This window comes from Ceratina calcarata, unplaced genomic scaffold (assembly GCF_001652005.2).
Source record: "Ceratina calcarata isolate Rehan_Ccalc_2016 unplaced genomic scaffold, ASM165200v1 scaffold289.2, whole genome shotgun sequence".
In the NCBI taxonomy this organism is placed as follows: Eukaryota; Metazoa; Arthropoda; class Insecta; order Hymenoptera; family Apidae; genus Ceratina; species Ceratina calcarata.
Genome location: NW_017151272.1, coordinates 425,194 through 449,894, shown reverse-complemented (window position 1 = coordinate 449,894; position 24,701 = coordinate 425,194). Strand labels below are relative to the sequence as shown.

The 24,701-nt window shown below is 43.8% G+C and overlaps 9 protein-coding genes across 12 annotated transcripts; 3 read left to right on the top strand and 6 right to left on the bottom strand.

The window, feature by feature from the left end:
- Positions 1–66: 66 nt before the first annotated feature.
- Positions 67–3,340, bottom strand: Ddx1 (ATP-dependent RNA helicase Ddx1). The gene is made up of 12 exons (XM_018022465.2): positions 3,173–3,340; positions 3,006–3,057; positions 2,750–2,940; positions 2,475–2,674; positions 1,930–2,400; positions 1,698–1,867; positions 1,478–1,640; positions 1,221–1,407; positions 857–1,150; positions 572–789; positions 390–510; positions 67–334 (listed from the first exon to the last, which is right to left on the bottom strand). The coding sequence occupies exons 1-12, from the start codon at positions 3,186–3,188 to the stop codon at positions 216–218; spliced, it is 2,202 nt and encodes a 733-aa protein (XP_017877954.1). The 5' UTR covers positions 3,189–3,340; the 3' UTR covers positions 67–215.
- Positions 3,341–3,381: 41 nt separating this feature from the next.
- mRpL4 (mitochondrial ribosomal protein L4) lies at positions 3,382–4,587 on the top strand. The gene is made up of 3 exons (XM_018022468.2): positions 3,382–3,834; positions 3,908–4,316; positions 4,378–4,587. The coding sequence occupies exons 1-3, from the start codon at positions 3,499–3,501 to the stop codon at positions 4,518–4,520; spliced, it is 888 nt and encodes a 295-aa protein (XP_017877957.1). The 5' UTR covers positions 3,382–3,498; the 3' UTR covers positions 4,521–4,587.
- LOC108623735 (uncharacterized) lies at positions 4,544–6,333 on the bottom strand. Its single transcript, XM_018022467.2, has 4 exons — positions 5,730–6,333; positions 5,030–5,632; positions 4,778–4,965; positions 4,544–4,715 (listed from the first exon to the last, which is right to left on the bottom strand). Exons 1-4 carry the CDS (start codon positions 5,818–5,820, stop codon positions 4,668–4,670), a joined length of 930 nt encoding a protein of 309 aa, XP_017877956.1. The 5' UTR covers positions 5,821–6,333; the 3' UTR covers positions 4,544–4,667.
- A 1,747-nt stretch (positions 6,334–8,080) lies between these two features.
- Positions 8,081–9,294, top strand: LOC108623792 (uncharacterized). 2 transcript variants are annotated; one of them, XM_018022592.2, is made up of 5 exons: positions 8,081–8,227; positions 8,340–8,474; positions 8,557–8,742; positions 8,805–9,095; positions 9,167–9,294. In XM_018022592.2, exons 1-5 carry the CDS (start codon positions 8,161–8,163, stop codon positions 9,262–9,264), a joined length of 777 nt encoding a protein of 258 aa, XP_017878081.1. In that variant the 5' UTR covers positions 8,081–8,160; the 3' UTR covers positions 9,265–9,294. The 2 variants fall into 2 exon arrangements, with proteins under 2 accessions (XP_017878081.1, XP_017878080.1); XM_018022591.2 differs by having other exon boundaries at positions 8,085–8,227; positions 8,310–8,474.
- Positions 9,283–11,052, bottom strand: LOC108623790 (uncharacterized). Its single transcript, XM_018022589.2, has 5 exons — positions 10,761–11,052; positions 10,250–10,673; positions 10,003–10,173; positions 9,725–9,930; positions 9,283–9,651 (listed from the first exon to the last, which is right to left on the bottom strand). The coding sequence occupies exons 1-5, from the start codon at positions 10,834–10,836 to the stop codon at positions 9,320–9,322; spliced, it is 1,209 nt and encodes a 402-aa protein (XP_017878078.1). The 5' UTR covers positions 10,837–11,052; the 3' UTR covers positions 9,283–9,319.
- LOC108623791 (uncharacterized) lies at positions 11,052–11,753 on the bottom strand. Its single transcript, XM_018022590.2, has 2 exons — positions 11,335–11,753; positions 11,052–11,272 (listed from the first exon to the last, which is right to left on the bottom strand). The coding sequence occupies exons 1-2, from the start codon at positions 11,499–11,501 to the stop codon at positions 11,062–11,064; spliced, it is 378 nt and encodes a 125-aa protein (XP_017878079.1). The 5' UTR covers positions 11,502–11,753; the 3' UTR covers positions 11,052–11,061.
- On the bottom strand, positions 11,753–12,443 carry LOC113464178 (small proline-rich protein 2B). The gene is made up of 3 exons (XM_026812523.1): positions 12,379–12,443; positions 12,238–12,317; positions 11,753–12,045 (listed from the first exon to the last, which is right to left on the bottom strand). The coding sequence occupies exons 1-3, from the start codon at positions 12,441–12,443 to the stop codon at positions 11,753–11,755; spliced, it is 438 nt and encodes a 145-aa protein (XP_026668324.1).
- A 114-nt stretch (positions 12,444–12,557) lies between these two features.
- On the bottom strand, positions 12,558–16,338 carry LOC108623772 (spermatogenesis-associated protein 5). Of its 3 annotated transcripts, none has more exons than XM_026812509.1 (6): positions 15,878–16,338; positions 15,091–15,287; positions 14,830–15,015; positions 13,353–14,752; positions 13,016–13,279; positions 12,558–12,940 (listed from the first exon to the last, which is right to left on the bottom strand). In XM_026812509.1, exons 1-6 carry the CDS (start codon positions 16,042–16,044, stop codon positions 12,611–12,613), a joined length of 2,544 nt encoding a protein of 847 aa, XP_026668310.1. In that variant the 5' UTR covers positions 16,045–16,338; the 3' UTR covers positions 12,558–12,610. The 3 variants fall into 3 exon arrangements, with proteins under 3 accessions (XP_026668310.1, XP_017878049.1, XP_017878050.1); XM_018022560.2 differs by lacking the exon at positions 15,878–16,338 and adding an exon at positions 15,450–15,838 and having other exon boundaries at positions 12,611–12,940; XM_018022561.2 differs by lacking the exon at positions 15,878–16,338 and having other exon boundaries at positions 12,611–12,940; positions 14,830–15,010; positions 15,091–15,179.
- A 627-nt stretch (positions 16,339–16,965) lies between these two features.
- On the top strand, positions 16,966–24,433 carry LOC108623692 (uncharacterized). Its single transcript, XM_018022386.2, has 13 exons — positions 16,966–17,368; positions 17,539–17,637; positions 18,467–18,570; positions 20,139–20,352; positions 20,430–20,483; positions 20,566–20,708; positions 20,785–20,939; positions 21,008–21,059; positions 22,276–22,473; positions 22,546–22,702; positions 22,779–22,924; positions 22,994–23,095; positions 23,167–24,433. The coding sequence occupies exons 1-13, from the start codon at positions 17,290–17,292 to the stop codon at positions 24,064–24,066; spliced, it is 2,403 nt and encodes an 800-aa protein (XP_017877875.1). The 5' UTR covers positions 16,966–17,289; the 3' UTR covers positions 24,067–24,433.
- The last annotated feature ends 268 nt before the right edge of the window (positions 24,434–24,701 follow it).

Here is a 24,701-nt window from a genome sequence, read left to right as displayed (position 1 = left end):
TGAGTCACACGTTTTCTTTTTCGAACAAAATCTATCGGAGATGGTTCCATAGAATCAGACGACATGTTTCGCGAAGGCAAAATGTTTTATTACTTGTAACAAATTTATACACTCGAAAGTACGGTATATTTATAAATATTAAGGAATCGTTCGAGCATCGTGCAGCGAGTCACTTGGAGACGGGGTAAAGTCAAAATCCTACGGCTGAAGACGGTTCACTTCACCGCTTTGGCAATGTGCCTCTTCAAGTACAGGAGTTGCGTATTCGATTCCAACAACGATAACACGTTCACGAAAGGCATCATTTCCTCGCTATGATTCTGATAGTTCGAGCCTACGAATCATTACGATCAGATGGGTTCACCTGATTCCCGACGAAACATACTTACCCATCGCCGCTTTCTTTTCTCCGTACACAACTTTCCCGTCAAAGTCGTTCATCGGCACTTTCATGTCCGGGTCCACTTGCTGAATTGTAATGTTCAAGTGATCCTCGATGTCAGCTAGATACTGGCAAGAAACGTGATCGTTAACGTGGAAGGAACAAGTAGTCAGATTTCGTGAAACTCACGTTCGGCTCGTTGTACCAAATGCAACATCCGCCCTTGTCGGTGAGATTGGTATTGGAACAGTTCCTTCCACGGGAGGTACACCATTCACCGTGATACCACACTTTCTCAGGAACTTTACTGACCAACGAAATGGCCAGACCCATTCGTTCGGCTCGACCCACTCTACCGATGCGATGAACGTAATTCGATTTCTCGTCGGGCAGTGTTATATTGATCACTGACAAAACGATCGTTTGATTAATAAATCCGCGTGAACCGTTCAGAATGAAATAGAGGACACGTACTGAAAGGCAATCCGCTAATGTCTAAACCTCTGGCCGCGACGTCGGTACAGATCAAGAACTTGACGTCTGCTCGTTTGAATTTCTCCAAGTTAGATTTACGTTCCGCAGGTTTGCGGTCGCCGTGCAGACACACGCAAGAAAATTGCTTGCCATCAGATTGTTTCAAATATCGTTCCAGATTGTCGCAATCTAATTTAGTTCTGCAGAAAATTATAGCTCTGTCCATGTTGTGCTCCTTGATAGCGCGAATACAATATTCGGCTTTTAGGATTTTCACAGCCTCCGAAAGGGTTTCTGTAGAATACATTTAATCGCACAATTAAGACGTACAAAAATATTATGAACGGTCCAACGCCGAACGTACCAGGATTATTACTCCCGGGTCTCACGTTATCTCTACTATGGACGCCATCGGTCTCGATGTGGTGTCTCAGATTGTGCCAAGACTTGTCCTGCTGCGGGTCTATCATCACGACGACGTGGTGCACCGTTTCAGGCACAGCGTCTTCACCCTTCAAATCTACCCACGTTGGAAAATGCATCAAACGTTCCTACGCAAAATAAAGCGTCATTCCACGCACCACATCATTTATATTTCGCAGAAAGACCCTTAATTCTTACAGCCATCTTTTTGACTTCAAACGCGTGTAACGTTGCCGAACAAACGATCATTTGCAATCTTTTTCCATCCGACGTGATCTTTGGTATTTGTTGATGCAAACGTTCGATCAATTGCGTGTATCCCTGTTTCAACAGACCATCAGCTTCGTCCAAGATAAAGAACCTGCGAGAAAATCATAGTATAATATCTACGAGTGTATATCGATGAATTTTATAATACCTGCAATGAGTCAGAGCCAAGTATCCGCCTTGTATCAAGTCTTCTAAACGACCAGGCGTTCCGACCACTATGTCCACACCGGAATTTAACGCAGCAATTTGATCCTTCACGCTGACACCACCAATTACTAATAGATCCTTGATCGTGGGATCTTTCAAATGTTTTTTGAACTATACCAAAACACCAGTATTTAATATATCTGATAAAATGATCTCGATCGCTGATTCCTTACCTTCTGAATTTGACTGTATGTTTGTTCAGCGAGTTCTCTAGAAGGCTCGATTATTATAGCTTGAGGGGCATTGCATTTTGGCTTTCCATCATCTCTACTCTGACCCTGATTACTATTTATGGGGTTTTCTCTCACGACTTCCTTAGGGGCCGACGCGACGGCTACGTAGTCGCTCGGCGGTGGATATTTAAATGGTTGTGCACCGAAGTTGAACGACATTTCCGCATTTTTCAATACCACGGCTGGATAAAATGTTTGCGATTTCTGTTGAGCATTTAGGGTGAATGCCACACCTAGATCTACACCGTTTTTAGTGAATCTGATTTCACCCTTTGACAAGTCTAAGAGGCATCCAATTACATCGTGCATTCCAAATGCCTCTCCATAACTGTCGAACTGTTTGGCATTCGATTTTTTACCAGTGCCACCGAAGCCAAACCCAAATTTATCCGTTCCTAAGTCCAACACGGCCTGTTTTATCAAATAAAAGCTACTGTATTATATTTTTACGATACGAAGAAGTGATTACAATTTTTATTAAATACTTGAGACGTGGACCAGCCCACGCGACATAATCCCTCGTCAGTTACTATAGCTTCAAAGAAGTATTTCTCTTTCCCTTGGATCCCCTTGTTTGCCCTACAGCCATGCCATTCCTTTTGCTCACGACTTTGGCACCTTAGACCATCAGGAGTTACAGCCAGTGCTCTGCCTCTGTCAAATAAACTCAGCGACCAATGCTTAGCTGCAAAGAATTAAGAGTTCTTTGAAAACTGAACACAGATAATATAAGTAGGGAAGGAAGGAAAGAGATACTAACAATGTTGAGCCTGAGTCTTGGGAGCATTGCCTGTTTTACCAGACTCGAGATCTTTCAAGGTTTCCCATACAATTTGCAGAACTGGCAGGCAAAAAGCGCCTGTCTTCCCACTGCCAGTCTCTGCAGCCATCAAGACATCTCCGCCACCCAAAATCAGTGGGATCGCCTCTGCTTGGACATCAGTTGGCAATCTAAAATATTTCAATAGTACCTGACGTTTTGTGTACTGCATATCGCGGAATTCCGGTTTACTCACGTCCACTCCATTTCATCGACGGCTTTCCCGATTTCGGGTAAAACACCCATTTCTAAAATAAGATATTGACATATGCACAGTTGTGATCATTTCGTCGAACATTTTTAGCTACAGTTTTCCTTGTCTTAATTATTAAATCGTTAATGTATTTAGTAAAATATGCTTACCTTCGAACGCCGTCATTGTTACGCCTTTAATTTAAGTTCCTTCTTAACTAAACGTAAAAATTCAACAACGTTCACCGGCGTGGTTTTACGAGATCAAAATATTACATCGTCCGACGTTGACGTTTTTATCTATATAAGATCAGAGAGGAAACGAGAGTGCTCACTGCTCATCTGCTCGGGTTTTGCGTGTTCCTCATACTAGTGCTGCCCCCAGCTTTTTCTTGCAAGGATCTGAATCTGACACGGTTTTTCTCGTAACAATTAATGATCCACAATGATCACCACGTGAATGCAACAATTGAACTGAATTGAACTATCGCGTAAAAATGCTGACGCTCAGAAACATTATCACGAAAGTGCACACGTGCTCGTATCAAGCATTGACGTACTGCACGAAATCCAGTGAACAAATTCCTCAGCAAGGTACAGAGCAAATCGAGGAACAGATTACAGAGCAAATTGATCCGATTATTTCTAAGAAGAATTTCGACGACGAAAAATTCCTCTACCAAAAGCCGCGAGAAGTATGGCTGGAGAACTTGGACACCGTTCAGAGTAAAAAATTAGGACTCGTACAACTACATCCCACTGTTTATGGAGCAGCTCCAAGGATAGATATAATTCATCAAAATGTGCAATGGCAAAGGATGTATCGTTGGGTGGTACGTATCAATCGTCTCGATCAATTCGTAACATCGTAATTTGTTAACGGCATGAATTAATTTTTTGTTTCAGTGTTATGCACATACGAAAACACGTGCAGAGGTAAGAGGCGGTGGTAGGAAACCGTGGCCTCAGAAGGGAACAGGCCGTGCACGTCACGGCAGCATACGTTCTCCACTGTGGAGAGGAGGCGGTGTCATTCATGGTCCCAGATCTCCTACGACCCATTTCTACATGCTACCCTTTTTTACCAGAATCGCTGGGCTTACATCCACGCTGTCTGTGAAATTAGCCCAAGACGATATGTACATTGTTAAAGATCTAGAGATCCCGACAAAAGAAAGATCGTATATAGAAGAACTAATAGATGAAAGAAAATGGGGTCCCTCCGTGTTATTTGTTGATACCGAAGATATGATGCCTATAAATATTGCCGAAGCTACAGATACGATCAAGCATGTAAATTTAATGCCGGCGTATGGTAAGTTATCATAATTCTAATTATCTTTTATATTTCGTACAATTCTCATTTCTCTTTTTAGGATTGAATGTCTACAGTATGTTGAAACATGACACTTTAGTTCTGACCGAAAGAGCTGCGCGCTTAATCGAAGAGAAAATACTGTTTCAATATCACAGGCCAGACAGTCGTAAATTAATGTCAACAAAGAAGCTGAATCAGTAATTAGGGAAAGAATTAAATATCCGTTTATTATATATCAAATTACATTTATTTATTACAACGTTAAACAGATTCTCCTTGTAACAGCTCAACATAATTATGTGTCCCAGTTTCATCCTAGGTAAAATCCAATTCTATCTCGAACCTTGGTCATTTCCTCTTCAACGTCGGCATACTAACAGACTTCTTTGGAAGAGGCTGAAAGTTTAAATATTATAAAAAGAATTAAATGCTAATTTCTAACTATAAAACGTCCTTACCATTGGATGGGGATCCGTGCCTAACATTTTCTCACGAATTGCCCATCTTATGCTCGAGTGCTTGGCTTCTCCAGGAAAAGACATTTGCTTCCATTCCTGTTGATACCTCTGATAGAGAGTAACAGGATCAGATTTTCTCGCACTTAAATTCTTTTGAACCTCTGGTTGTAGCCTCCAAGGTCTAATAACTGTACACAGTAACGAGAGAGTAAAATCCATGTATGCGTAAAGTTAAATATGTGAGAATCTTACAAGACTTTGTATTCCTCGTAGACGATGTGCTTTTCGTTTGGCTACTCGCAACGCACTCTCGGTGTTCCAATATGTTTGGAGCACTCATAGGTCGTGCAGAGTGCAAGGTATTTGATTTTGGTAAAGTATCTGATACATCGTCGTGTTCAAGTTTCGTCCTACTCTGTTTCTCTATATGAACATTCTTCTTCGAGAGACTCCCACATTTATTTCTACTGTTCAAACAAAGCTTTTCATCTTCATTGTCACAGGAAACGCTGCTGGATTTAATACTGTAATGATCTTGAGCTCTTTTGGGCTTCGACTTCAATTGTATCATGTCCACATTGCTCCTCGCGTTTTCATAGTTCTCTTCAGAATTCGCAGAATTTATGTTCTCCTTGTCGCTCGACATACATTTCACTCTCACCTTTACAAAAGACGTGTCAATATAGGAACTGGAAGAATTAGTAGAAAATGTATTTTCGATCGAACGAAACTCTGTCTTTTGTTCTGTGAGAATTTCTCTGATCACGTTCCTCTGCTTATCTATTATCCTTCTCCTTATCTCTTCCTTTCTTTGCTGCCTCTCACGATCTTTTACTTTTCTGTACAACTTCAAGTCTTGCGTCGAAAAAAAATATACATAAGTTCGCGCGTATTACGATGTTATGAACGATACGCAGAAAATATTTGAAGAACGAAAAATTGTTTACAATACCTTTCATGAAATCTTTAAGTTGTTGCGCGGTGATCCCAACGAAACCCAAGGAGTTTAGGAGAGCAAGCACTTCTTTAGGATCGTCGTTCATTGTTAATGTAATAATGTTGATTTATAACAATAAAATATGCGAAGAACGATCACCGTTTGTTCTCGTATACACCATTCAAACGGCAGAAACGTTAAAATCCGTCTCCTTGCAAAGTGGAACGATCACTTATTTCAAACGAAAGTACAAGCCCTCCGATGAATCAATTTGCGCCCTTTAAGATTCACATTAAAGCTAACAACTCAGAGAATAAGTAAATTCGTGCTTAATCACGGTATCTATCGCACTTTTAAAAATATAAACAATTCTTTATAGGATATTTCGATGAATTTGAGTAACATGCGCTACTACTGGAAGTTGGTCGAACTATGTCGACATTGTCGACCGCCAGTAAAGTACTCCTAAAGGACAAACAGAAATTTAAATACCACGGCTTCTAATAATGACCCGGTTTTAAAAAATTAAACGCGTACAGCGTAAAAATGGGGGTAAATATCACAATCAGATAGAAAGAAAATTGTTCTCTGATCTTTCAGCTTTAATTTAACCGGTAATACGTCCAAATCGGTTCATCGAGAGCCAAGACATCAATATCTTTCTGAAGGCTACTTTTACCATTATTCCACGACATCGTCGTCAATAAATCTCTCTTAAGGATGTATTGGCTATACAGCCAATCCCAAAAGTAAAAAGAAATCAGACGTCGGAAGAACAATGCTAATAATAAATAGATACGTGCTAAAAAGTATAGAAGGAAATATTCAATTAATTATTGACGCTGGCAAAAAGCTTTCCATATAGAAATTTTAGGCACTGACATCCTCTACAAGAAAGATTCTATACATTTGTCTTCTAACTCCAGTATTTAACGAGTTAAGTGCAGTTAATTGGCATTTTATTGGCAATGACGAAATTCGACCGTCGAATCCAGCGAACTTTTGACAATAAATTTCGTTTTTCGTCAATAACTTCGAAACGGATGAACTTAGAGAGTCGTGTATGGGATCATTTTATAGAAGACGACGAGATCTACAATCTCTATATAACAGTTTCTCGCTAGCATCAATAGTTTACGAGTAATTTGCAAAAAACTGTTTTTCGTTTTTTGCAAATAACTCGGTAACTATTGGCACTAGCGAATTCTTTTTGCACAGAACTTGTAGATCTCGTCGTCCCCTACAAAATGAGCGTACATACGTCCCTCTACGTCCATCCGTTCGGGAGTTATTGACGAAAAACGAAAAACTGTTTTTTGCAATTTACTCGTAAACTATTGATGCTAGCGCAAAACTATTATATACGAATTGTAGATCTCGTCGTCCCCTACAAAATGAGCGTACATACGTCCCTCTACGTCCATCCGTTCGGGAGTTATTGACGAAAAACGAAAAACTGTTTTTTGCAATTTACTCGTAAACTATTGATGCTAGCGCAAAACTATTATATACGAATTGTAGATCTCGTCGTCCCCTACAAAATGAGCGTACATACGTCCCTCTACGTCCATCCGTTCGGGAGTTATTGACGAAAAACGAAAAACTGTTTTTTGCAATTTACTCGTAAACTATTGATGCTAGCGCAAAACTATTATATACGAATTGTAGATCTCGTCGTCCCCTACAAAATGAGCGTACATACGTCCCTCTACGTCCATCCGTTCGGGAGTTATTGACGAAAAACGAAAAACTGTTTTTTGCAATTTACTCGTAAACTATTGATGCTAGCGCAAAACTATTATATACGAATTGTAGATCTCGTCGTCCCCTACAAAATGAGCGTACATACGTCCCTCTACGTCCATCCGTTTGGAAGTTATTGGCAAAAAACAGAAAAACAGTTTTTTGCAAATAACTCGGTAACTATTGGCACTAGCGAATTCTTTTTACGCAGAAATTGTAGATCTTTTTAATAGTAATATTAATCTATAATAACAATGTCAACATGCTAGCATTGTTTAAGTACATAGCCTATACATCCTTAAAAAATATGTCAGGGATGTTCAAATAAAAGCCTGAAGTTTCTCAGGAGTTTTATTTAACTGTGGGACCTTATATAAAAATAAGTGTATCAAATATAGAAATATAAGAAATACTACGAGGAATACATGTTGCAATGTAGAACAACACTTCCGACACAGAAAGAAATAAAATTCATGTGGTCAAAGGCTCCCGAGAAACATTTCTCACCGTGAACGTTTTTATTAAATAAATCGTTTCCTTTCGACGGTCAACCCTATCCTCTCCCTATAGATCGTTTCGAAGCGTTCATGTGGCGAGCAAAGTATTAATCGGTAGTTGCGCAGAACCTTTCACCTGCGCTTGATTTAAGTTTAACGAAGCATGTTTAATTGTGCATCAGTCTGAAAACTGATCACCATAGAAAATGTCGTCAGCGACGAACGATATCTCTCTGCTGTTCATTGTGATATTACTGAGAAATCATTTCCCAGGTAACAGTGCTCTCCCTCAACTTGAAAAATCGAACTTGACAAATTGAAAGTGGCGCAAGAACAAAGTGCAACTATCTTTCAGACGTACAAGCATCAAAAATTTATGCTTTAGACGTCCCACTTGTAATACGCAATGGAAGTGGCCCGATTGATTTGTCTTGCATTTACAACGTTAAAGAACACGAGAACGGTCTCGTGGTGAAGTGGTATCATAACACGGATCAGATCTATCAGTGGATACCGCCAAGTAACGTCTATTACGATTGAGATTTCAGATCCACCGAAAAGGTACGTATCCATGATCCCCTTCGTTGTGACTATAATTACAGTGCCGCCACAGGACGTAGGAGTCATAAGTGGTTTCGCCGAATATCCTGAAGAATATTTAAGACATCCTAATTCGCGATCGATCATACGTTTGAAAATGGCAACGCTCGAAATGAGAGGCGATTATACCTGCGCGATCAGCACCTTTCAAGAAGAAGACGCGAGAAGAACGAGGATGACTGTTTACGGTAATTCCTTGATCATGAATGAACATGTGTCCAACAGTATGAATTTAAATGTTGTGTTTCAGAGCCGGAAAGTAACGCGACGATTCACGTCTCTTCGTTCAACGAGAGTCATATGAACGTAACGTGCGTCGTAAATGGAGCACAGCCGCGACCGATGTTAAAGATTTACGTGGAGGGCATGGAAGTGAACAACTATTACGATAAATCGGTGAAAATCATAGGATATCAAGATACGTTCTCTACGAAACGAAGCGCGATCATGAGCAACGCTCTGGAACCTTTACTATTAGAATGCGAAATTTCTATCCCGTACACGGATTACAAACGAAGAGAGAAGATCGTTTATTATCCTAGTCAGGATCGTTCCGATAAGTATGAAAATAAGAATCCACGTTTAGTCTAACTGTGTATCTTTCGTTCTCAGCTCAAATGCTGTCCCAGACGAGTGGTGCGTCAAGAAATCGAGATCGCGCTATCGGTATTATCGTTCTTTTCTGTATTCGTGAAGTGTTAAGGAAATAAGGAAGAATAAAACTCACGTTTCATCATAAATACGACGTTTATTTCCGTGCCATCTTTAAATCCACTTTCTTATACGCTTCATCGCTGCCTGAAGTACAGACTGTTCGGTTCCGCTGGAACGAGCCTCCATTTTATCTAACAGTTTCTTACTCTTCTTTTTAATCATGTTCCACTGCAATTTGTCCAAACCAGGATACGACTCTTTGGCCAGGAGATCTATCAGGTCCGATTTACTCTTGACATCGTCAAAAGTTAATATTTCCTTCGAAGCTCTTTTTTTCGTCGATCCTTTTAATTTCACTTCGGTGCTCGTCGACTCGTCTCTCGTATTTCCGGCACGTTTCTTCTCAGCACGATTTAAATTAAAAGAATGACGATCTATAGTTTCTACAAAACAAAAAGAATTTATGATCCAGCTCGATACTAACAGTAAATTATACTGCTTCTATGAACATTTTACCTCCCGTATCATCGTTAGGAACGACTTTCTGAGTGTCAACACTTGAGTTAAGCGTATCAAGATTTTCTACGTGTGAGGACGACTCTTCCAATTTTATTGTTCTATAAGAATCTTGTACATCGAGAAATGGATCTTCGTCGGAATCGTGATCGCGTGGCGTCAGTAATTTAAACATCGTATTTTTCACTCCATACGTTTGCGGAACTCTGAACAAATATACAAGTTATACGATCGTTACGATTTCTACATAACGATTTATCGCATATGTTTTTACATGCCTTGGAGTGATCTCGTCTATCCATGGGACTGCCAGCCATGATTTTAAATCGCTTGTGAGTTCATGATCGGCAGGCAGCCAAGGTAGACCGGAAACTTTGAGCAATTTCAAATGTGGATATAAATCATTGTACCACGTGCACGATCTCGAAACTAAATACCTCGACAACAGCCTACGATGTGATATGTATTATAATTTTTATACAGGCAACTTTCCGATTTATATTAAACGATTAAAAGATAACATACCATATTCTACTGACGACAGAATATGCGACTAAAGCCATGGACCAAGCATGACCTAAATTTATTCTGCATTTAAGATAATACGCAGAATACTTAGAAACCTCTTCCACGCGTAACATAAGTTTCGCAAAGCCTTGCGTTTTAACTAAAACGAATTCTACCATTTGCCTACTCGGCAACGTAACGAACTTCTCGTCCACCTCGACGTAATTCTTCAAATTCTTATATTCTTTCTCAAGGCACAGTGACAAGTATTTGAGCAAAGCTTTGTTCAACTTACACATCGACTTTAAAGCCTTGTCGTTTCGAAATTTAATTTTCATGCGATAAATCAATCTGCTTAAGATCGCAGCTTCTTTGTGGAACAATTCTTGGGAAGTCAAATCTTTCAGAGCTTGATCTATACTCGCGTTAAATTTAGTTATATCTAATAACAAAAACAAGGATTAATAAAACGAATTGTGTAAAAGATTCCTCTCCCCTTCTTCTACTTTACGAGCAAAAATTGACTTACCAAATTTCTGACGTGCGACACGACAAGTCGCATTCGGTGGTCGCTCCAATTGCACGCGATTCCAAATCGCTTCCATATTAAAGTATTTAACTTAATGCAACTATTTATTCTTACTCTATCGTCACTAAAACATAACCTCACTTTTTACACGTGCTTCGAAATATATTTATTGGCAGACGAGACATCGGTAAACTTTTCACTTATGTTCATCAATTACGTATAATGTACACACACACGGGATCGAAACGCGTATGGATGAGCGGACAGGTAGTACGAACGAAACAGATCAGATTTTAGATGTTCAAGCACAGGGACGGCAGTACACGGTCATTCCTTTGAAATCCGTGGGTCTCACCGGGCCGGGTCGAGCAAGTACAGGATCGTTCGGAGGAAAATCCAGGGGAACTATTTTATACACCCCGCGATACGCGATGCCTCCTTGGATCAAAGGTCGATACATCAAATTCGTGCAGTAACCGAGATTCAACGGCGAGTTTGACGGCTGTCTGAATCTTCAATGGAATTCTTTTAATTAATCAAACTTGAACCGTTGAATTCGCGATTAAACAGTTACCTGACACCCTTTATGGGCTCGATTTTACGACCGTAAGGATGATTTGTCCTACACCGTGGATCGACATTCAACATCGGCCAGTTGCACGTCGTCACCGTGCAACCCTCTCTGTCGAAATGAGCTAGTGGACAATAATCGCATACTCTTTTATCCAGTTTTGTTTCCATTTTGCACTTGCTAATTTTACGATTATAATTAATTTTCAACTACTGAAAGCCGATTCTAGGATCCGAGTGGTTGTCGCCATTTTAAATAAACAAACGCTACACTACGATGACAATTGTTCCACATATATTTCACGGACCGTATATACAAGAATTTCTAATCACGTAATTACTTAACGGTACGAGACTACAATTTTTTTTCAGGGCTGATGACACACGAAAGACGAACGACTGTCGGGGGACTGTAGAACGCGTTAACAGCAACCCGCGTAAGGCACGCATGGATATCTAACGGTTCCGGTGTAAAATAATCCACCGGTGGTAATCGGTGCTCTGTAAACTGGCCCGAGTTCGAAGGGCGCCGGGACCGGCTTAGGTAAAGGCGCACAGGTGATGCAGGGATGACCTGTGCAGGGCGGGCAAACGTATGGTCGTGGTGCGCAGGGTAAGAGGCAAGGCTGCGGAGGACATGGCATGCAGGTGAGAGGTATCGGGGGCATGCATGGAGAACAGCTAGGAGGTGGACACGGAGGCGGACAGCAATTCACTGGTGGACATGCCGGGGGACAGCAACTTGGCGGCGGACACGGAGGGCAGCAAGCCGGTGGCGGACACGGAGGGCAGCAGACCGGTGGTGGAGGAGGAATGCACAGCGTTGGATAGCAAGGTATACAAGGAGGCGGTGGACAGGGTGGCGGAAACATCGGGCAGGGACAAGGTTTGCAGGGCTGAGGTTGACACGTGTAAGCGCAGACGGGCTGAGGGCACGGATCGCAAATTGGCGGACAGTACGGTTCTTCTGGTGGGCAGCAACCGCACCTGAGAAGAACCAAGTTAACCCTTCATTTCGTTCACGAAGTAGGTAAAGAGATCATCGTACCACACTATCATTCGTCTCAAATCCTCCTTTTTATACGGTCGATCGCATCTTACTACCACCGACATTTGTCTCGATTACGATGGAATTGTTAACTAGAGAATTTTGAGAGAATTTCGGGATAAGAGATTCGAAATAAGGGCCTGAAGTTTGATCTTGAAATAATAGAAGAACATGAACGATTAATAAACGGCAAATTCAATTTATTGCATAAAGGTAATCATTTTGTTTTTCACTAAAGTACTTTGTTCATGTAATCGTTGTACAAATTTATTAACGACGCTGGAGTACGGGGTGTGATAATAGCCAGCGCGGCTTTAAAATGCTCCTTGGTAATCGCAGTAGCGTTTAAATCTTCCTCAAGCGCTTTCATGGCGGCCTCATGGCAAATCGCTTGAATTTCTGCTCCGGAATACCCTTCTGTGAGATCGACCAGATCTTGGATCTGCACATCTTCGACGATCGGCATGTTCCTTAACTTGATTTGGAAGATCTCTTGTCTGGTCTCGTAGTCGGGTAACGGCACGTATATTATCCTGTCCAAACGACCTGGCCGAAGAAGCGCCTGCGAGGAATCGATAAATTTAATTGATAAAACAACGATTTTAATAAAATCATTATTTATTACGAAGAGACTGACTTTATCAATTTTGTCGGGTCGGTTAGTCGCGGCCACTAATGTGACGCTGCCCAGCGCAGTGATCCCATCGAGTTCTGTCAATAATTGGGCGAGAACTCGTTCTTGCACGTTGCTTCCGCCGTTCGATGAAGAGCTTCGTTCGCCTCCCAGAGCATCTATCTCATCGATGAATACGATGGAAGGCGAGACCTGCCTCGCCTTTCGGAATACCTCCCTCACAGCCTTCTCTGACTCGCCGACCCATTTCGAAAACAATTCTGGTCCCTGAAAATCATGTTAGCTTCCTTTTAAAATGAACAATACTTAGACCGAAGTCTTACCTCGCGTCGCGTCTTACCTTTACGTTTAAAAAGTTCACTCTACTCTCTGTCGCAAGAGCTTTGGCAATCATCGTTTTCGAACAGCCGGGCGGCCCGAACATCAGAACTCCTCTCGGCGGATTTATGCCCATTCTTGAGAATGCCTCAGGATGGCGCAATGGCCACTCGACCGCCTGTTTCAATTTCAATTTCAAGTCTTTCTGCCCTCCGATATCGAACCACCGAACGTTCGGAAGTTCTATCAAGACTTCTTTCATTGCGGATGGTTTCGACACGGTTAAAGCGCGCTCAAAGTCGAAGTACGTTACTATGGACGAACAGCCAGTGCTTATACTCGATGTTTGATTACGTTTTAACGCGTTTAAAATCGCCTGGGAACACAAGCCGTATAAGTCAGCGCCGACGAATCCGTGAGTGACGAACGCGATACTCGTTACATTCTCCTCGGACAAAGAGTTCGGCATTTTTGCTAATAATTTTTTAAGTATTTCCGCACGCATATTGGGCGAGGGTACAAAGATCTCGAATTCCTTGTCTATTCTCCCAGGTCTTCGAAGAGATCCGTCTACGAGGTCCAGTTTCGACGTCGTAGCCAGTATCGCGATCTTAATGTTCGTATTTTGTATCTCGTCGAAGAGCGCGATCAGTTGAGAAAGAACTCTCCTCTCGTGATCCGTACTGGAATTACTTCTCTTCGGACACAAGCTGTCGATCTCCTCAATCAGTACGATACTCGGAGCTTTCGCTTTAGCTTCCGCGAAGATATCTTGCAATTTCTTTTCTGTCTCGCCCAGGGTTTTACTGTAAACGTCCGAACTGTAAATGGTGACGAAGTGTACGCCGCACTCCGTTATCAAGGCATTAGCGATGATAGATTTTCCGACACCGGCAGGACCGTACAACAATATTCCTTTATTAATAAAGAAATTATTCAGGTTTTCTAACGTCGGATATAAACCAAGAGCAATCTTAATAACGTCTTTAATGTCCTGTATTACTTTATCATATCCCCCAACATCCTCGAGTTTATATTTAACTTTCTTCTGTTCTTCTTCTTCTTCTTCTTCGTCATCCAAAATAGTCCACTTTGTATTATAAAGCGCTATGTAAAATGTATTATGTGATTGACTCGTTATGTTCATTTGTTCAAACTGGCCAGGCAAGTCGACAGTTTTAGATTCATCCGGTAGAACTTTGCTGATCTTATAGATCAATCTCTTTCCATAGAAAGGCACGCTGAATTTATTATTTACAGTGAATATTTTATTCTCATTGTGATTTTTAAGTATTACATCGAGCTCTGAGCTCGGCCGGATCCGTTTTCCAACACTTGAGATTATAAACTCTTTCGCAATGTTGACAGAGGAATGAAATTTCTCAACTTTGACTCTACCGTGAACGTTATTAAGTTCTATGGCTGCAACCATAAAAAACATGTTGGTGAAAAAATGTTCACGCAAATTATTATTCGGCAGGATTCGCTGTAAAATTTACCATGTTTCGTTAAACCGACGCTCGTCAAGCGTTTGTCTTTCGTTGGCCACGCAGTTTTAACCACTGTGCCATTCCTAGTAATTACAAGAACACGATCTGCTATCGCAATTTCGCATAATTGTAACGTAGACTGTGACACGAATACCATGTCGTCCAGTGTTCTTTCAGGAACATTTTTTGGCTGTTCTATGCAAAAAGTATTTTTCTATACTAAAGGAAAGTATAAGCGTCGATTCACTTAAGAGTAATATGTATATATACCTAATGATGTACACGCTTCTACGACACCGTACAACGTGCTCTTATAAATGAAATCATGATTCCAGTGTTCAAAATCCGGTGGGCAATTAGCCTCGTGCACCGTTAACTCTGTCTGTGTTAGAAGACACTGACATTTTTCACATGTTACCCAAAGGGAGAGACTTTTCCTCCCGCTTTCTTTTGTTTTCGAAGACATTCTGAAATAACATGATTAAATGACTGTGTTCCCACGTTTGCGATTTTAACAATGATTTGTATTTACTTAGAGTTTAAGAAACTAATAGATATTTTATAGAGAAACATAACCTAGGAGCTACAAAACTTTTATGTATTAACTGTGTGAGAACAATAATACATACGTTTTTGTAATACATAAACGACGGCATAAACGACGATTTTTATTCTGTGATTGTACTAATAGAAATTAATACGACGTATATAAATTTACGTAGATGTTTAGTTATTCGAATGGTACAAACAGTAAGTACATCCCGTGCGCGGCTGATAGCGCAAGACTGTCTATAGTCTATAATTTTCATTCAAATCGCTTATTTTTCATCGATTACTCCTAAAATATTTGAGATTTCGACCTTTTCTGCAGGTAATAGCAGTATCTATAACTTTTACTTGAAGCATTAGCTTCATACAAGAATCTGAAGGGCAATTTTGGCAAAATCACGAAAAAAATGAAAATTTTTTTTTTCTCAAAATTTCGAGAAATGTTTGAAGTAAAAGTTGTAGATTTTGCTATTACCTGCACGAAAGGTCATATACAATTTTCTTTTACCTTGAATACTTCAGGAGTAAAAATTGTGAGTCTTCTTGCCTCGATAGAAGCAAGGAGCAGGTACGGTTTCGTAAAAATGTTATATTTGGTTCTATTGCGTCCCGATTTTGACGAAACTTGAATGACATGTTGAGGAAAGATCTGTTTATGGGTCTATCAAGTTTCATTAAGATATCTATCCTACTTTTGTAGAAATTCGTCCAATAAGTTGTAGTAGTTAAACGCTTCTTTTATTTCTATCGATGGGTTCAAACTTTCCTGACGCCGCTTCATAACGTGTATATGTATATATTCAATGTAATTTTACGATTACTTCGTCGTCTCTCCCTGGTCTCTTCCGTCTTTGGCTGGTCTCTCCCTGCTCTTTCCCGTCTCTGGCTGGTTTCTCCTGTCTCTGGCTGTGTTTTCACTCTCCACATTATTGTCTTACACGATTTTAACATTCTTTTTCGTTTGTTCCAGACATCTATTAGTCAGGACATCCAAAAATAATAAAGACAGCAATTCCTGTGGTATCAGTGTCAATAATAAAATTAACTATAAACGTATTACTTAAGCATTCCTCCTTGTAAATTATTGTAAATCTCTTAAATTTTAATTAATAAAGAAATAGTTTAAATGGATTTCAAACGTCTCATTATTTACCTTTAATTCTATCCACATCTAATCTCTCCTACATGCCATCTTCACTTAGTATAAGCAGAAATAAGATGGAAATTTGAAATATTCTTGGAATTGGAATGCCAAGGCAAGAGTCAGTGCCACCTCCTATCACCTCATGTTCTCCTGATACAAATTCGAGAAAAATTTAACCAAATTGGACTTTGTATTAGGAGAACATGACAGTATAGGAGGTAACACTAACATGTATTGATGACGTCATTTTCAAGCGATCGGAATTCCTGAAATCTTACAGCACTGTGTCAGACCGCGCGATGCGTTCGCGGACAGGCAAGAGGCAAAAGACCCGACGGACGGACGGGCCAGCCGTCACGAACCGGGCCGACGTTCCCGTACCAAACGAGATTAATAGAGATCCGCCTGTCAGCCGGACGCCTCTCCGTCTGAGCGAGATCCAGCGGCTTCCAGACGGCCAGTCTTCTCGCAGATCGCAACCTGCGTGGGCAACAACCGATCGTGATCGATCGCGTTCTCCACTCTGGACTAACGCTGTTGCATGTCGTGCGAGTCCAAGAGCATCGCGCGTCTACCACGAACAATCTTCTAGTCATCCGGGCATACGTAGAGTAACGAGATATCGATCGAACGCCTGTGACCGCGCGACGTAACACCGTTACTGTTCAGAGGAAAGTTTCGATAAAGTGTAAACTCACCCCGTGCGCGCGCGACGGGCTTCAGGTTCTGCGGGAAACCAGGTTCGATCTTATCCGCGTTCATCCACGTTCGCCCTGATGCGAATAGAAATGACGAGGAGTCGGTGGGCCGTATTCGGTGGCTTCACCTTGGTTTGCCTCGCCAATTTGCGATTAGGTAGGCACCGCGCCGCTCTTCATCGTCGGTCAATTTTCTCGTCACCGACCGATGCGAATCGCGATAGAATCCAAAGAGTACGACGATACTTTTTGCGTTCATCGGGGATCGTGGTCGTGCGATGAGAGACAGAATCTGACGGTACCGTTGGGGCGGTTCCCGTGTTTCAGCCATCGGCGAGAAGGACAACGGCGACGAAGGGCACAACGAAGAAGTCAGGCAACACGTATGCTGCGCCAGACACGAGAAGATGATCGACGTGGGATACGGTGAGCGAAACCAGAAAGAATCGTTACGATAGAAAAAACCGAGGAAACGACGAAACGGGCAGAAGTTGCGCAATTCGAATCGTCGGATCCCTCGTTTCGCCGTCCCATATTCACGCGGTGTGTGGCCTTGTCGCTAGATCCGATCTAGCAGATTGATATCGGACGTTGAATCAATTGACGCCGGTCAAGAGGATGCAGCGTCCGGTAACGGCGTTGTCGTGTGGCCGCGATCAAAAGATTTGACCGATTTATCATTGGCCGGGCTGGAAAATAGCGCGGGTAAGACCGATTCGATTTACGGCTAGCCCCTCGCCGCGAGGAGATCAATTGCCGGTCACGGATCAAAGACTGAGCCCGCGATTCGTGGAACGTTAATCCCTTGTCGCGAATCAACGTTTCGCCGAAGCGACCGCGACGGTTCCGACCGACCGTTCCAGTTGATCGATCATCGATTAAACGATCTCGTTGATCAACGACACCCGAATTCTTACGTCTACGAGAGACGGTCGGTTTTGCGATAGCAGCTTCGATAACGGCCAGGGAATAGCCAAGGCCCAGGGCAACGTGAATCACCGAGGAACCCTCGCATACCGTGTCCCACGCGTTCGCGCCAAAAATAGCACGGTTACATTGTAAACGGTTCTACCCCCTTCTTATATCTTGTCAGCTCGTTTAACGTGATACAACCTGTAAATTTTGCACGAGCATTGCCGAGCGGCGCCACGTCGGATTTACACGGGTCTGATTTCTCGCGGACCGAGCGGCACGCAACGAACCTTCGCCGAGAGCCACATATCACTTCATATCCGATTGTCCTTTTTATTGCCAGGAATATCTGGGGAAATTATCCAAATCGACGCCGGCCACTGTCGTAAAGTCTGTCCTCGACACGCGTTGGACGATCCAGGAGATGCTAGTCGCCCCTTGGTACAGGTAAATCCTTCCACTTCTCTGGAACTCGTGCGCTCCTCGATGGTAACGAGTAAAAAGATATTAAATTCGACGGATCGGGCCTGGGAGACAAAAAACGCATCGCTATGGCAGGGTTCATCGAAGCGAGACCGTCGAATTCCTCGACCCGGAATCTCACGAGATTCATCGTGGCGGTCGCGGTTGTCTCGCGATTAAAAAAAATCACGGAGAGAGACGGTCTCGAGCCCGAGGGGACGGATCGAAGGCCTCGGAGGCAAGAAGAATTTCGTCGGCCGCTCAAAGAAATGGAAGCGGCGAGGAGATCGAATTCGCGAGCAAAAAAGAATTACTGTAAAACGCGCTGCCACGGCAGGTACGTGTGCCGAGGGCTACGCGAAGGGCGAAAAAAGGTAGGAACGTCATGTAGATTTATGACGCGCGGGATCGACCAATCCGCGAACTGGAATGCGGCCACGCCAGCATCGCGCGATCGTACGATCTCCGCGACTTTTACGGCGAGTGCACCCCGGCACCGTATCAAGAACGCTTCGCGTCTTCGTTCGTTTCGTACTTACCTACAAAATCCATCGAATCAACCAACGGTTTCTCCGTGGCTGGCTACTGAAAATCGATTTCACTCGTTGTTCTTCATCCGAACAATTGATGTAACGATTCGAAAGCGACCCTCGCCGTACCTCTTCCTCGGGGAGAAAGCTATTTTGGTCGCATGATGCAACCCGATTGGTGGTTTACGATCTTGCAGCACCCACGCCGCAGGAGAGAAAACAGGCTCGAGAGGAAGAAATGTTCCGCGCGGACATGCAGAAAGGAGAGGACGCGTGTTTTGCGTCCTTGGAAGGTCGTATCGCGCCGGGTCACCGCTCCGGCGCCAGCTTGGCCAGCTACTAAATCCCGAATCGTGTTCCTGGGATCTTCAGGATGGATGTACCTGAAATCGGAATTTATTAGAAAATATTCTTAGCCAGAAATACCAGCGGGGGGAGAGAACGGACGGGGGGATGGGGCCGAAGGCGTGGGCACGACGGAGACAGCCGGCCACGGTCATCCCGCAGCGAGAATAATTAAATGGCCCGGAGCGAAAGAGATCGGGTACGCCCGAACGGGTGGATAACGAGGCGCGCGAATATTATAAATTTCTCCCCGGGCATACCTTCCTACGAACGTACGACCCAACAAACTACGAATTCTGTGAAGTCGCGTGCTCGCTTCTCTCCACTAACATCTGTATCGGTGAAATTTACACGGTACCCCGCGAGAGAACGCATTCCAGGAGCGCGTTCTCCTTTTCGCGTCACGCGGAAGCAAGAAAAATAATAACAATAATAATTTTATTAAAACGAGAAGAATCCTTAGATAGTATATAATGCAGTTCTGTGCAACAGAATAACAATAAAAATAAATTTCAAAATAATAATAATAATAATAAAAACGAGAAAAAGAGAGAGTAAAATATAACAAGTATGACAACAGATAACATAAGATAAAAGATAATAAGAGATAAATACTGAGACATAACATGCGATGGAAGAAACAAAGGAATATATAAGTCGTTCGTTCGCCTTTTATAGAAATGCAATCTGGAATCGCATTGTCGACCGAGCGCGGCGAAATTAGAAGGGGTGTCGACGATCCAAGGGGTTCGCGGAATCGAAGTGACCGAGGCCTGCGAGTGCACGCCGGATTCGTCCTGCAAGCGAGAAACCTTCACGCATTTGGTGCATTCCGGTACCCCTCATCAGGCCGTGATGGACGTCGGAGTGTGCATGGGTCGTTGCGGCAAAGGTAAAATAATTTCACTCTTTACTTCGCGTCGTCGCTTGTCGAACGAATTCTCATATCGACCACGGTTCGTTCCAAAGATCTTGGCTGCAAGCCGGTGAGGAACAGCACGATCAGCATCGCTGGACCGAACGGTACGTGACACACAATCATATTCGTTCATAGACGTGACGATTAATTTGCTGATAAACGCGAGTACTTCTCATGAAATCTTAGGGGACGAGGTGTACCAGGTGATCAAGAAGTGTGGCTGCGCGGAGACTTGCCATAAGATGGACCACATGGAGACCGTTCTAGATTACAGCGAAGTCGAAATCAAAGACGGTACCAATACTACGGACGTCAGGCCGGTCGTTTTGGTAAAAAGAATTTCACGCAACAACTATTTCTCGTGTGGCGGATAATTTATCGACGGCTTTGTTTCTGCGCGGGTAGCACATAAACGTCGGGAAATGTGTCGGCACGTGTCCAGGAAACGAGAAGGAGATGTGTCTTCTGAGAGACAAAAAAGAGCCGTCGAGATGCCTGGCTGGCCTATACTCGAAACAACGCAGTTGCACGCCGGCTAAGTTCAAAGTTCACGAGTACAGGTAACCGATACGTTAATTAAACATCATCTACACGTTTCGTAAAACGTTTCTCGATGGTATCGTTTCAGGACCCGTCGCGGTTTGAAAAGGGAAATTATTCAGATCACCCAGTGTGCTTGTGTCTAAACGGGACGGAGATATCGAGAGATCCGACGAAACGAGCCGAAGAGGCATTCCAGATATTTTGTGCGTAAATACAAGATTTCGATGTTCCTACATGTATTGGTATGGCAAATAAACGATGATAACTTTTTAGAGACCATCGATATTTATTGATCTCGATACCCCCTTTGCTTCAATTAAATTCGATTAGATCCGAGACCGGCGGCTAATCGGTCAAACTGGCCCCTAATTTTCACGGTAATCGTGCCAATATCTCGAGAAACGGAACTACGTATCTTCGAGTCGGTTCCACTTCGTTTCGCGGGATATATTAATAAAAGCTGGGCAACGTGCGATGAGACGCAGTAAGACAAATTCCTTTCGGGAAATTTATTGGAGTCGAAAAGACACGCCAATTGGCGCTAGAACGGGCGTAGTACTCGCGGCTGTTCCCTGGCTCGTTCCCGTTTCATGTGAGAATAATGCAACAAAAAGAACGAGGCCGGTGCCTCGATCGGTGGCGAAAATACACGCTGACACCCTCGCGAGATCCGTCATCGTTCCTCGTAGGAAAATAACCGATTATTCGCGACATCTAAATATCGCCGCGGGGGCACATGACTCGCCACTCACGGAATCTACGGAATTTAGGAAGCGCGAGCTTTTTTTAATAGCATAAGTGTCATCATCGTCGACCATCGCGCGGTTCGAGAAACTTTACCGGTCCCATACTCCCGTTCCTCGGCGATCGCCACGTCTTCGAGAAAAACGAGACGCGCGTTCCAGGACAAAATACACGTAGAAAAATATCTGCTCTCTGAAAATCAACAGACGCCCGTCCCGCGTGAAAGGAGCAAAACGAGCTGGACGAATACCCCGATTGCGGGTGATTCGAGCTTAATAAGAAGCGTTTCGCGGAGGCGAGAAATCGTATCGCCGGGACGCGTTGAATCGCGGCGAGTCCCGTGAGAGAAGCCGATGTCGCTGCGGGGAGCAACGCGGGGGAGGCAACTCCCGGCATAGCATAAAGGTGACTCCTCGCAGCCGACATCTCCCATATGCTACTTAGCGTTCCGTTCGGTTTGGCAAACCTCGAGAAGGTGTCCGGCTCCTTCGTACGACATATTCGTCGCGTAGACTCGGTCGATGTTCGTTCGCCGTCGATCCTCCCAGATCCGTCACCGGGTTCTCTGAGTACCGATCCGATTTTCTCTGATCCGCCGAGTGAACGAAGAACACCACGATGGACGTTCGGTTTCTTCTCCTGGCGTCGTTCCTGTCGTGTTCCGTCGACGTGCGCGCACACCCTCGCTTCCCCGAGGACGACGACGCGAACCAGGAGGATCTCCTGGAGGGATCTTGGTTCTTGGACGATCTGAACGAAGGCAGCGACCACGATCCGAAAATCGAGGCGTTGGAGAAACTTCAACAGGTTCGTCTGTAAAGGATTTCGCGAGAATCGCTCCGGAACGAGTCGGTCAATCGGTCGACGAAATCGTTGCAGGTACTCGGCATTCGGAGCCACGGTGAGAAAACAGGACGTCGCAAGGTACCGCCGCAATTTATGATCGAGCTGTACAACAACGTGGCTGATCCCAGCGGTGTCACGCGGGGTAAAAATCCGTACAACGCCAAGGTCGTCCGCAGCTTCATCGAAAGAGGTAAACGCGATCGTCTTTATTATAACGAATTTTCTATTTAACTCGAATCATGCAACGGGTCTCAACGATTGCGTAGACACTTCCATGTCACGATTTTACTTCTTCAATATCACGGGGCTGGAAGTGAACGAATCGGTACTGGAAGCAGAGCTTCATCTCTATCGGAAGAGGACGCCTTTGAAAGCTATGCACCCGTCTACTTTGGCTTCGCCTTATTACTTGGTGAGTTCTTCATTCTCCCGATTTTTATTCGAGGACTTGCGTTCAAGTTTTGCACGTATCTCTGTTCAGATAAGAGTGTATCAAGTGTTGGACGAGAAAAGTTTGGACGTTCCCGATCTTCACAGGCTGTTGAACGTCAGATACGTCGGGGCACACGCGTCCGGTTGGCAGGTATACAGGACTGGCAGTACAGACGACGCGTAACAGAGATCATAGTTTATGTAAAATGATTTTCGTTTCAGGTCTTCAACGTGAAACAGGCTGTCCTCGGTTGGTTGAACGGCGACGTGAACCTCGGACTCCTAGTGACCGTCTCCACTCTGTTCGAGGATCAAGTGAGCGTGGAGTTCTCCAGGCGGAGCGAGTATCATCATAGTAAACAGCCGATCTTGGTGCTCTTCGACGATGACGGGAAGATGCATCAGGATGATAAGAACGCGGTCCCGAGGTATTACACTTACGGTAACGACAACGAGATAGAAGGAGAAGGGACCTACGACGCGGAGTACAAAAGCGGTGAGAAGACCGACGAAGGAAAAGGTCAACCGGAGGAAGCTCGATGGGAGAACGGGGACTCGTCCGAGTTCTTTCAAAGACAGAAGCGAAAGGAGTCCGACATCGCGACGGAAGAGACTGCAGGTCGACGTCGGCGGGAGACCGCTTCTACTTTCAGAAAACTGAGGGACAGTGAGATCGCATTGACGTCGATGGACATATACAAACGAGCGGCGCGTCGCGAGCGAACGGGCGGATGGGTTCGTCGGAGGTCGATGTTACGCGAGAAACGGTCGACCAAGAGTCACGCATCCGTTCAGCAGAACGTAACCGAGTGCTCGAGGCACGAGCTCTACGTAGACTTTAAGGAGATCGGCCTGTCCTCCTCGATCATCGCTCCCGTCGGCTACTCCGCCTATCATTGCAAAGGTATGTGCGAGTCGCCGTTGAGCCAGGATCAACAGCCGACGAATCACGCGACCATCCAAGGAATCGTTCACAAAATGGGACTGGTGAAAGGGGTCGAGAGACCTTGCTGCGTGCCCACCAAACTCCTCGGCACGACCATACTGTTCTTCGACGACAACGAGAACGTTGTTCTGAAGGTGTACCAGGACATGATCGCGGATCGCTGTGGATGTCGTTAAACGTCTGTACGTTTCAGGACCTGGAAATTATTCGTTCTACATAAAGAAGTAGAAGTAGAACGAGCGAGGGACGGACCACGGATTTGACGCGTTCATACAAACCTCGAACGCGTCTCCGAAGTATGAGGAGAGGAGAAATAATGGCAACGATTAGAAAACGCATTAGAGAATCATTCCTAAATGCGCCCGATCGATCGACGTCCCAACATTGTATATAAGAACATTCCTAAATTCGCGCAGCGATGCGTATCAATGATTAGCACGCGCCTGTATCGTGTCCTGTATCGTCATTTAAATTATTATTATAATCACACGTAGGAATCTAGTAACCATTGTATATACTACTGTAGAAGTTACGATTATTTATATTTTAATTACGATGAATAAAACGAGTATTTAAGTAGGAGACTGATTTTCCATCTGCCCTCCTTCCCGGCCATGAATTTGTCGTATAAAGAATTGACGGCGGATGCTCGGAGTTATTTGATCAGATTGGCTCGAGAAACGCGGACTCGGCGAGGTGATTCTTTTTCTAGTTTCTCAGAGGCGTAAATTTCGCGAGCGGGACTATAAAATGTACGGTGACTGTAACACACTGTTGGGTTGATGAGTTTGGCGCCGGTGGACGCAGGGAG